This window comes from Xenopus laevis, chromosome 5L, assembly GCF_017654675.1.
Source record: "Xenopus laevis strain J_2021 chromosome 5L, Xenopus_laevis_v10.1, whole genome shotgun sequence".
Classification (NCBI taxonomy): Eukaryota; Metazoa; Chordata; class Amphibia; order Anura; family Pipidae; genus Xenopus; species Xenopus laevis.
In genome coordinates, this window is record NC_054379.1 from 63,465,455 (window position 1) to 63,478,117 (window position 12,663).

At 38.6% G+C, this 12,663-nt stretch overlaps 1 protein-coding gene across 4 annotated transcripts in view; it reads right to left on the reverse strand.

Moving 5' to 3' along the window:
- The window catches only part of LOC108716149 (NHS-like protein 1), a 138,852-nt gene that overhangs the window by 37,111 nt on the left and 89,078 nt on the right, over positions 1-12,663 (reverse strand). For all 4 annotated transcript variants that reach the window (XM_041562834.1, XM_041562833.1, XM_041562835.1 and 1 more), the window contains one exon: positions 6,788-6,915. In XM_041562834.1, the coding sequence (XP_041418768.1) occupies positions 6,788-6,915 (128 nt within the window). The remainder of the gene's footprint in view (positions 1-6,787; positions 6,916-12,663) is intronic.

The window sequence follows — 12,663 nt, forward strand, 5'->3', positions numbered from 1 at the left end:
ATCATCTGAAAAGGATAAGTATTTCTTAACTGCTATTTTATATTAAGGTTTATATTTAACTACTGTGGTTTTATTTTTTTAAAGGTTTTTTTTCTGTCTTGGGTGCTTAAACAGCAAAGTTTGGTGTGCTAGTGTGCTTACAGCAAGTTTGTCACAACCTGCTTTACTTTGCAGTTTTCCCTCCGTTTGAGGGGGTGGGGTTTGATTAGTTGCACCTGAACAGACTGTATAAATAGAACCCCTGGCACTCCAGTGAGTGTTTGAATCAGGCTGCTGACTGGTTTAAAGCAACTTAAAGCAAACAAATCATCTGAAAAGGATAAGTATTTCTTAACTGCTATTTTATATTAAGGTTTATATTTAACTACTGTGGTTTTATTTTTTTTAAAGGTTTTTTTTCTGTCTTGGGTGCTAAACAGCAAAGTTTGGTGTGCTAACAGCAAGTTTGTCACAACCTGCTTTACTTTGCAGTTTTCCCTCCGTTTGAGGGGGTGGGGTTTGATTAGTTGCACCTGAACAGACTGTATAGATAGAACCCCTGCCACTCCAGTGGAGCTTGCTCTAGTGTTAGCTTCTCTTAAGTGTTTGCTCGTTAAGTGGGGGATCTGTAAGTGGAGTTATAAACACTGGAGTTAAAGGGGACCCGTCACCCAAAAAAAAACATTCCAAATCCTATTTTATCACATTAGTCAAGCAAAATGAACTTTAATTACACTATATAAATTATTTGAATCTTGTTTCCTTCAGTCTGGTAATTCATAATTATAGCAAGCAGGAAGCAGCCATTTTGTGGACAGTTTTATTAAGGCAAGTCTTGCATCATCTCAGAATCTTGTTTATGCACCAGAATGGGGGACCCGATGTCCATTTCCTTGCCCTGGTTACACAATTAAACGGTAAAGAGAACGGGGGAATGTAGGGAGAGCAGTGACATCTAGGAAGTAAATAAAACTAAGTTTTTTTTGGAAAAGTTAGTCTTTTAGGTTTTCCTTCTTGCCGGTCTTTTCACAGTCTCTCCACTGTCCAAGAAGAATCCAAAATATGCAAAAGCAAGACCAGCGCCTGTGGCAACAGAAGTTTAGAAACCAATATGGTGCAGTATTTCTGTTAGAAGGGATGACACCCAGTGTTTAGTTACAATTAACCCTAAAGGTGCCTAATACTTTTACTTTCTCCCTTTTACAGTACTACACACACTGCTCTAGTGTTCCTTTGTGGTACAATTTACTGATATCATATCACATAAACCTAAGTGGACCTCCACCAAATAGCAGCAATTCCTACTCACAAACCAAGGGTATGAACATGCACGTAGTTTGAATCCCTGTTCTGGTTTAGCTCAGGCTCCGAACCAATCTCCTACTCGAAAGCATGGGAAGAGATGGAAACCGAAAATAGTATAGTCCCGTTTTATTAAAACAATTTTTTAAAAACAATTGCACTCACGTTTCTGATATCAAATAATCGCATACAGTCCACATAGGGCGCTCTTCCAGGGGTGGTTTTGCCGGCTCTCTTTGTGTCCACTCCGTGGTATTGTCTGCAGCCCTTATGTCATGTGTCCTTGTTGCCTAACTCGTTTCACCAGTGTTCCTGGCTTCCTCAGAGGCTAAAAATGCTTTTTTTAAAAAGCTTCCATGTCCCTTTTTAAAACAAAGTCTTCTCCAATCGCGATGTTCGTCACTTCCGGTTCCGGTTTTTGCGTTCCACCTTGGTTTGCGTTCCACCTTAACTTTACTTCCGGTATTCGTCACTTCGTCAAAAAAGACCACGGGCGCAACGAACAACGTTTTTATTTCTTCTCCAACCGTACTTGCACACTGAAATTATAGGAAAGCGATAATTTCAGTGTGCAAGTACAGTTGGAGAAGAAATAAAAACGTTGTTCGTTGTCTGGATGACAGGTCCACTTATGGTTCAACCCATGTGGGGATAGAGTCCCCAACCTCCTAATCCACTGAGCTTCCTTGCGTAGTAATTCTTTGTCCCGATTACCCCCACGTCTCCTTCGTGGGACTGTATCTAAGACTTGGAAGCGTAACTGACTAATAGTGTGACCACTTTCATTGAAATGTTTCGCAATAGGCTGATTTAATTTATTCCTAATAGCTGACTTGTGCTCAGTAAGTCTATCCCTTAGACAGCGAATAGTTTTTCCCACATATATTTTCCCACAGGGGCATTTAATACTGTATACAACATATGTGGACATACAAGTAAAAAAACCCTTGATGGGAATACGGGTACCTTGTAAGGGATGATGAATCCATTCTCCTTTCAATACATTGCTACAATGACTGCATCCACAACATGGAAAAGTTCCATTTTTAGGGGTTTTTAAATGAGTCTGTACGTATTTTGTTGATGAACCCAAATCTGCCTTTACCAATTTGGTTCCTATTGTTTCTGCCTTTGAATAGGACATCACCGGTGGAGATCGGAATATCATTTTATCTGGAAAATTTCTAGTTAATAAACTCCATTCCTTCCTTACTATTTTAGAGATTTCCCCACTCAGTACATTATATTGGTTAACAAATGGTATTCTTTTCGAGATTCGCTTTGTTTGACGTTCACTGTTTACTGATTCCCCTTCAGTCACCCTATCTATTCCATCAAGAATTTTAGATGGATAACCCCTCGTTCTGAATTTATCCTTCATTTCCTCAACTCTATTTGCTTGTTGTTGTTCATTTTGGACAATGCGTTTCACTCTCATCACTTGAGATCTAGGTAAAGATTTTTTTTTATGTGCGAGGGATGAAAGGAATCAAATCGCAGTAACGTGTTCCTGTCAGTTTGTTTGACAAATAAATCAGTGTCTAAACGGCCATTCATGGTATTTTTGACCAACACATCCAAATAGGGTATACTGATCATATCACAATGCATAGTGAAACTAATAAAAGGGGAGCATCTATTCAATCCATCTATGAAACCAATGAGCTCAGAATGTCTACCCGTCCAAATCATGAAGATATCGTCTATGTAGCGATACCAACATTTGCAGTTCTGTAGGAATTGGCAATTATTGTATACAAAGTGATTTTCAAATACATCCATAAAAAGATTCGCATAGGACGGGGCGACATTCGAGCCCATGGCTGTACCCTTGGTTTGTAGGAAAAAAACATCCTGAAACAGGAAATAATTTTTACACAAAACAATTTGTAATAGTGTTAACAAAAACTTCTTCTGAGCCCCATCCAGCGTTTCATCCTTATCCAGATGGTGGCTGACAGCCTCTAAACCTCCATCATGGGGGATGGAGGTGTAGAGGCTCTCAACATCAAGGGTAACCAAAATGGCATCAGATGTTAAACCATCAATCGTGTTGATATTATTAATGAAATCCCCAGTATCTCTAATAAAAGATTTTGTGTTAAAGACATACTCCCTAAGAATCCTATCAAGAAATTTTGCCAGGGGACAAAATACTGAATTAACCCCAGCTACTATCGGCCTTCCAGGGGGTTTGTCCATGTTCTTATGTATCTTAGGGAGTATGTATAAAACAGGTGTAATTGGATTAGTTTGTATCAAATAGACCGCTAATTTATTATCAATGATCTCCAGTTGTAAGGCATTTTCAACACAATCTTTAATAGCCCTCTGTATAGAGAAGAGGGGATTGGTGGTAAGTCTCTGATAGGTAGTCGTATCATCTAGCATTGTGATAATTGTATTTATATAGAACTCCTTATCCATCACTACCACCGAGCGGATGTTTTTTTCCTACAAACCAAGGGTACAGCCATGGGCTCGAATGTCGCCCCATCCTATGCGAATCTTTTTATGGATGTATTTGAAAATCACTTTGTATACAATAATTGCCAATTCCTACAGAACTGCAAATGTTGGTATCGCTACATAGACGATATCTTCATGATTTGGACGGGTAGACATTGTGAGCTAATTGGTTTCATAGATGGATTGAATAGATGCTCCCCTTTTATTAGTTTCTCTATGCATTGTGATATGATCAGTATACCCTATTTGGATGTGTTGGTCAAAAATACCATGAATGGCTGTTTAGACACTGATTTATTTGTCAAACAAACTGACAGGAACACGTTACTGTGATTTGATTCCTTTCATCCCTCGCACATAAAAAAATCTTTACCTAGATCTCAAGTGATGAGAGTGAAACGCATTGTCCAAAATGAACAACAACAAGCAAATAGAGTTGAGGAAATGAAGGATAAATTCAGAACGAGGGGTTATCCATCTAAAATTCTTGATGGAATAGATAGGGTGACTGAAGGGGAATCAGTAAACAGTGAACATCAAACAAAGCGAATCTCGAAAAGAATACCATTTGTTAACCAATATAATGTACTGAGTGGGGAAATCTCTAAAATAGTAAGGAAGGAATGGAGTTTATTAACTAGAAATTTTCCAGATAAAATGATATTCCGATCTCCACCGGTGATGTCCTATTCAAAGGCAGAAACAATAGGAACCAAATTGGTAAAGGCAGATTTGGGCTCATCAACAAAATACGTACAGACTCATTTAAAAACCCCTAAAAATGGAACTTTTCCATGTTGTGGATGCAGTCATTGTAGCAATGTATTGAAAGGAGAATGGATTCATCATCCCTTACAAGGTACCCGTATTCCCATCAAGGGTTTTTTTACTTGTATGTCCACATATGTTGTATACAGTATTAAATGCCCCTGTGGGAAAATATATGTGGGAAAAACTATTCGCTGTCTAAGGGATAGACTTACTGAGCACAAGTCAGCTATTAGGAATAAATTAAATCAGCCTATTGCAAAACATTTCAATGAAAGTGGTCACACTATTAGTCAGTTACGCTTCCAAGTCTTAGATACAGTCCCACGAAGGAGACGTGGGGGTAATCGGGACAAAGAATTACTACGCAAGGAAGCTCAGTGGATTAGGAGGTTGGGGACTCTATCCCCACATGGGTTGAACAATGAGTATGACCTGAATCCATTTTTATTGAAATAGTTTTTAATGTGCTACTGATCTTATTTATTTATAGGTTATTACATGGACATTTGTATTCGCTTCCTGGGAGTGGGATGTAACTACGATATTCTTCAATGATTTTGTATTTGATGGATACATTGAAAGATAAGTACAGCTGGAAGTTATTTGGATACATATGAAAAGCTTTTAATCACTAAAAGTATGTTATGTACATATGTCTTGACACAAGGGGGCACTGTGATACTTTGTATTTAAGGTCAGGTGGTGATGTGTGTTTTTTATACTTGACAAAGAGTGGAGTGCCACTCGAAACGTTGTAATTTTATGCTGCTGTCCCATACACAATAAAGACGGTTTTACGAAAACTGGAGTGCTGTCTACTGGGAGAGAATTAATACAACAATGGAGCCTTGATGAACAGGCCATATGACGTGCACCCGATGATATATTTGTCTATCCAGTAAGTGCGGTCTAATTGGAATTGTTGACAGGTCCACTTTAAAGAACTAAATCCAAACGACAAATAGTGACTGAAATAACATATTTTACATACTGAAATTAAAGCAATAGCCTAAAGTTTCTGTATGAATGAATCTGTATTATAGTAATGATTCAGGCCTTCAAAGTTGTGCACAGGGGGCTAGCATTTTGGATTTTGATAGGAGTGTGTGACACTCGCATGCTCAGTGCAGTCTCAGCAGCTGTTGAGAAGCTGCAACTGCACTGCTTTCTGAGCTGCCATGCAATGAGAAACTGACTATTCTGTATATGTAGTATATATTTTGTCGATCCCTAAGATCAGGTAACTTACATCAGCAGAGCATGTGCTGTGAATCAGCAGCAAAGAAGATGAGAAGCTACTGGGGACATCTTTGGATTCACAGATCTATGGTCATCCTGGGCTTGTACATAATGTCAAACACAGGGCCAGATTAAATTTAGTGAGAAAATTATTTCACGGTTTATCACGTGAAAACTCATGGTTGAGAAAAAACTTTTCTCCTAATTTAGTTTTTCACCTAGATTTTTCATGTGATAAACTGTGAGATGAGTTTTTCTCAATCAAATTGCACGTGAAATTGAACCTCGTTCATGACTATTCATGTGATAAATCTTTTTCTCACTAAATTGAATCTGGTTTATAATTTGTAGCATTTCTTGCCTACTTTTTGTTAAGCTTTAGTTTTTCTTTAAGAAGATTTATATATATATATATATATATATATATATATATTTTTTTTTTAATGAATTAATGTTTTAACTCCATGGAGAAACCCTGTCAGTCTGTGTTACCTAGCAGCCCACAAACTTTATTATTTTCTGGAGACTAAATGCAAACTTGTGCTGGCAAGTACAATTCCAATGGACATATTTAAAAAACTATATTACAAAAACAGTACTGAAATATCTCTTAAAGGACATGTAAACCCCCTCCACAAAAATGTAATCAGTGAACAGCCTCTTTGTAATCTTTAGATAACTGCCACTCTGGTTATTGAAAGGTTAACAGTAAGACTGCAGCATCCCCTTAATCACTTAGAAATCTTTATCCTCCTGTAACCCCCTCAGCCCCTCCCTCAGGAATTTGCTTTGGCTGTTGACCTTATGAGCATGCTCAGTTCTTCTTAGTTCAGATTACAAACACACCCTACAGTGCAACAGCCAATGAAGAGATAGCATTGGGTCACTAGTAGCAAGTAATAGAACAGCAAGGGTAATTGTTTTCAACCACACCAAATTGTATATTTGGGTTTCCTTCCTCTTTAAAAAATTACAGTTGAATGGTGCTTTTTAAGAAAAAGCAACAAAACATAAAGCATGAAGTTACCTTTTGTTCAAGTGTATCTGCTTCTTCCTGATAGGTTGTGGAAACCATGCTGGGTGTTGAGGAGAATGTTGGTCCCTGGGAGTAGTACTGTGAACTGCGACAGCCATCCCGCCGAAGCTTGTCACATTCTGCATAAACAAAGGATAGTAAACAATGTTTTTTCCTTAACACCTAAAGGCACCAAACATAAGCATTACGTGTCTGTGTGTTGGGGGGGGGGGAATAAAGCAACCCTTTATTTAATCTAGGTAATAAAAATTCTAAATAATTATTATACAGGTGGACCTGCTATCCAGAACAATTGGGACCTTAGGTTTTCGGATAAGTGACCTAGTCTAGTAAAAAGTAATTTGAACATTAATTAAACCCAGTAGGATTGTTTTGCCTCCATGAAGGATTAATTATAATGTTGCTTGGGTCAATTACAAGGTACTGTTTTATTATTACTAAGAAAAAGAACATTTTTAAAAATCAGATTTTATTAAAATGGAGTATATGGGAAATAGCCCCCCCGTAATTTGTAGCTTTCAGAATAATGTGATTCTGGATAACAGATCCCATACATGTACAGATATGGGACCTGTTATCCAGAATGCTCGGGACCTGCAGTTTTTCAGATAAAGGATCATTCCGTAATTTGGATCTTCATACCTTGTCTACCAGAAAACCATGTAAACATTAAGTTAACCCAATAGACTGGTTTTGCTTTCCATAAGGACTAATTAGACCTTAGTTGAGATAAAGTACAAGCTACTGTTTTATAATTACAGAGAAAAAAGAAATGATTATTAAAAATTCGGATTAATTGTATAAAATGGAGTCCATCGAAGACAGCCTTTCCGTAATTCAAAGCTTTCTGGATAACAGATCCAATATCTTTCACCAACACTGTATCTTTATAAACATTATAGCACTATAATATAATGCTGTATGATAGTACAGTCCAAGATCAAGGTGGGAAAGTACTTTTTTCCACGTTGCATCTTATCTGCTTTCTTGTGCCTTGAGGCTCTTAGAATAACATGAAATGGGTTGTGCCTCACTCTGCAGAAATATGCAGTTGCAGTACCAGCCTTTTAAAGGTTTTTTTTTTTTTTTTTATCAGACCCCTACATAAAAACAAAATAATTCTCAGCTTTACACTTTCACTGCCATAATGGTCACCATACACTGAAAGATACTCTTCTTCGGTGAGGTTGATAAGTGGGTCTTTCCCCTATATGCTCACCATAAGGTTGGCAATATCGGGTTGATCCAATCGTTTGTCTCTCAGGTCCAAGTTTTCATGGGTCTTCAGGGCTAGAATCCTGATATTCAGGTAGATAATGGTTGGGTAGACCCATCTCAGGACCCCATAAGTGTATGCCCACAGTGACACATTTTGTAAATTCTTTAATTTTCCAAAAGTTATAGGAAGGGACTTACAGAAAGAAAGGGAGGGGGTAGGGTAAGGGTGGTACATATAAAAATGTCACTTTTCAGTGTAACTTACATTAGCCCTTTATGATTGTCTTTGGCTTAAAAGACCAGTAACTTTTTGTTTAGTTCCTAAATGTGTGTTATATTTTCTTATATCGAATAGTCCTGAGGTATAATCTAATTAGTCCTCAGACGCTATCTGTAAAATAAAATACATAACTTTTTACCTTTGATCTGGAAACAAGCGATTTCTCTGAAAGACCCAGGAGTGCGCTGCTCCAACTATTGATGTCTTCTATCTAACATTGCCTTCTATTTGAGTGACTCTCGTGTGGCCTAGACTTAGATGTAAAGGTCTCAGATAAAGTAAATTATTGTAATTTTTTGATCCTTTTAGGGGTTAGGTTGTAGTCCTGATTCATTCTGTGTTTATGTGTCCGGCGTGTTCTCTTCAGGGCTGGGACCTATTTCCAATCCGAGTATGTCTCTAAGTCCATTTGGGCAAAGTCAGCATCATCCTCTATGCATCCTGGAAGATTAATTTCCTCCAACTGTAACATTAGAAGGCTGTCCTTGGTGTCAATCAGGTCCTGAGAGTTATTTGCTGCCCATTTTTAGTCATGATAAGGCTAAACAGAAAGCCCCATCGGTATTGGATATTATTTGCTTTGAGTGCGTCGGTCAGGGGTTTTGGTTGCTTTCGTTTGGTTACAGCGTTCCTGGATAGGTCTTGAAAAAGGGAGATTGCTTTGTCCTAAAAAGTTATTTTATATACTGTCTGTGCTTTGCTTAATATTTCCTCTTTTAGTAGGAAATCATGGAGGCAGCATAATATATATCAGGGGGCATCAGGTGGAGCGTTTCTGGGTTTGATAACTCTGTGCTCCTGATCAATTTTGATTTGTGTGTGTGCCTCTTTGCTGAGTAGAGATGTCGCGAACTGTTCGCCGGCGAACTTGTTCGCGCGAACATCTGGTGTTCGCGCTCGCCGGAAGTTCGCGAACGTCGCGCGACGTTCGCCATTGTTGGCGCTTTTTTTTGCCCTCTCACCCCAGACCAGCAGGTACATGGCAGCCAATCAGGAAGCTCTCCCCTGGACCACTCCCCTTCCCTATAAAAACCGAAGCCCTGCAGCGTTTTTTCACTCTGCCTGTGTGTGCTGAAGAGATAGTGTAGGGAGAGAGCTGCTGCCTGTTAGTGATTTCAGGGACAGTTGAAAGTTTGCTGGCTAGTAATCGTTTTGATACTGCTCTGTTATTGGAGGGACAGAAGTCTGCAGGGGTTTGAGGGACATTTAAGCTTAGGTAGCTTTGCTGGCTAGTAATCTACCTTCTACTGCAGTGCTCTGTATGTAGCTGCTGTGGGCAGCTGTCCTGCTTCTGATCTCATCTGCTGACTGCTGCAATAACAGTAGTCCTTGTAAGGACTGCTTTTATTTATTTTTTTGTTGTTTTACTACTACTACTACTACTACTATAAGAGCCCAGTGCTATTAGTCTAGCAGTGTTGGGGAGTGGGACTGGTGTGCTAATCTGCTGCTCCTAGTAGTTCAGCAGCACCAACTTTAATTTTTTTTTTTAATATTCATTTTTTTTTATTTTACTTTTTTTTATTTTACTACCGCTGTAGTAGTGTATAAGTTGACCTTTTAGGCATTATTTGCCCTGTAGGCATTTTTTGCCCAGTGTGTTATTCAACCAACTGCCATCTAGCTGTGTGACCTTGTTCACATTCTGTCTAAATATCCATAATATTACCGTCTCCAGAAAAAACACCGGAGTGACTTTTTTCAAGCAGCCATAATATATTTTACGTAATCCGTATCCATCGCTGTAGTAGTGTATAAGTTGACCTTTTAGGCATTATTTGCCCTGTAGGCATTTTTTGCCCAGTGTGTTATTCAACCAACTGCCATCTAGCTGTGTGACCTTGTTCACATTCTGTCTAAATATCCATAATATTACCGTCTCCAGAAAAAACACCAGAGTGACTTTTTTCAAGCAGCCATAATATATTTTACGTAATCCGTATCCATCGCTGTAGTAGTGTATAAGTTGACCTTGTAGGCATTGTTTGCCCAGTTTTTTTGGCCGCAGCCACTGAAGCACAGAGGCCAGAAAAAATATGCCATATAAATGCTGAAAATAGTCATTTTTTGCCATACGTTGACTCAACGTATATGGCAAAAAATTACTATTTTCAGCATTTATATGGCATATTTTTTCTGGCAACTGTGCTTCAGTGGCTGCGACCAAAAAAACTGGGCAAACAATGCCTACAAGGTCAACGTATGGCAAAAAATGACTATTTTCAGCATTTATATGGCATATTTTTTCTGGCAACTGTGCTTCAGTGGCTGCAACCAAAAAAACTGGGCAAACAATGTCTACAAGGTCAACGTATGGCGAAAAATTACTATTTTCAGCATTTATATGGCATATTTTTTCTGGCAACTGTGCTTCAGTGGCTGCGTCCAAAAAAACTGGGCAAACAATGCCTACAAGGTCAACGTATGGCAGTTGTTTAAAGAGAACAGTAGATTACTAGCCAGCAAAGCTACCTAAGCTAAAATGTCCCTCAAATCCCTGCAGACTTCTGTCCCTCCAATACAGAGCAGTATCAAGCAGATTACTAGCCAGCAAACTTACTATCATCTGTCCCTGAAATCACTAACAGCTCTCCCCCTACACTATCTCTTCCAAGCACACACAGGCAGATTTTTCAGATACATTTTTGCCCTTGATCCCCCTCTGGCATGCCACTGTCCAGGTCGTTGCACCCTTTAAACAACTTTAAAATCATTTTTCTGGCCAGAAATGTCTTTTTTAGATGTTAAAGTTCGCCTTCCCATTGAAGTCTATGGGGTTCGCGAACCGTTCGCGAACCGCTCGCGTTTTTGCGCAAGTTCGCGAATATGTTCGCAAACTTTTTTTCCGACGTTCGCTACATCCCTATTGCTGAGCAAACTATTGAAGATCTGTAGCAGGACAGTATGGATTTCCTCCCTAGAGACTGACTCAGGTACCCCCTGACATAAATATTGCTCAGCCTATTCTCAATGTCGTTAATATGTCTCTTAGTTTCTTTTATTTGGGCTTTTTATTTTTTTTATAATTTGTATTTTTGGCTATGCAGCAAATTACCTTGCTTTTGTTCCAGTGTGTGTCCTGTCAGCCATATTGGAGAGGTCTGTCTTTATCTCTTGCAGCTCTGCCCTGATGTTGTCAACCGACTACAGGAGATTTTTTATGTTCTCTTTCATCATAGTGCTTTTAAAGGAAAACTATACCCCCAAAATGAACACTTAAGCAACAGATAGTTCATATCATATTAAGTGGCATATTAAAGAATCTCACCAAACTGGAATATATATTTAAGTAAATATTGCCCTTTTACATCTCTTGCCTTGAGCCACCATTTCGTGATGGTCTGTGTGCTGTCTCAGAGGTCACCTGACCAGAAATACTTCAACTCTAACTGTAACAGGAAGAAGTGTGGAAGCAAAAGACACAACTCTGTCTGTTAATTGGCTCATGTGACCTAACATGTATGGTTTGTTTGGTTTGTATGTGAGTACAGTGAATCCTACGATCCCTGGGGGCGGCCCTTATATTTTAAAATGGCAATTTTCTATTTATGATTACCCAATGGCACATACTACTAGAAAAGTGTATTATTATGAAAATGGTTTATTTACATGAAGCAGGGTTTTACATATGAGCTGTTTTATGCAATATCTTTTTATAGAGACTTACATTGTTTGGGGGGTATAGTTTTCCTTTAAGTATTATGGAGATATGCTTCTCCTTCACTATCTAATGTATTGTGGTCTTGCTGAACACTAAGCTCCGGTTTGTCTTCCATTGTGGGAGCAATTTTGAGAGGCGTGCTGCTTGAAAATCAGAGGCAGCCGGTGTACCCTTTTCCATGTGTTGCTTTTTCACGGTCGGCTTTTGATATGTGCATTTTCCCCATGTCTCAATGCAGATTTAGGTAGATTCAGTGAGGTGTTGTGTGGAGCTCCTCTACCGTGCTGCCATCTAGCTTGCAGGCTAGCCACTCCCCCATTTTTTGCTTGAACTTTATCATTTCTTTATTGCATTTTTATCCCTACTTTATATTGGTCATTGCATGTTTTTAGTAAAGGTTTGCAGTTTGACAATTTGGTGTAGAAAGACCTCTTTTGGATTCGTAAGAATATACTCTTTTCAGGGTGTCTGTACAGTTAGGGGCATATTTATCAAGGGTCAAATTTTGAATTCAAATATGTTTAAAAATTCAGATTCAAAAAGACCAACCGAATTTAAATCAAAGTTTTTTTTGGGTCTAATAGGTCTGTATTTGGCTGAATTCGAATCGTACTAATCGAAGGAATATTGCATTCGATCAAATTCGTTTCAAAGTTTTCCCCAAAAAACCTTAGATTTTTGAAAGTCCATCAATTGAATCCAAATAGT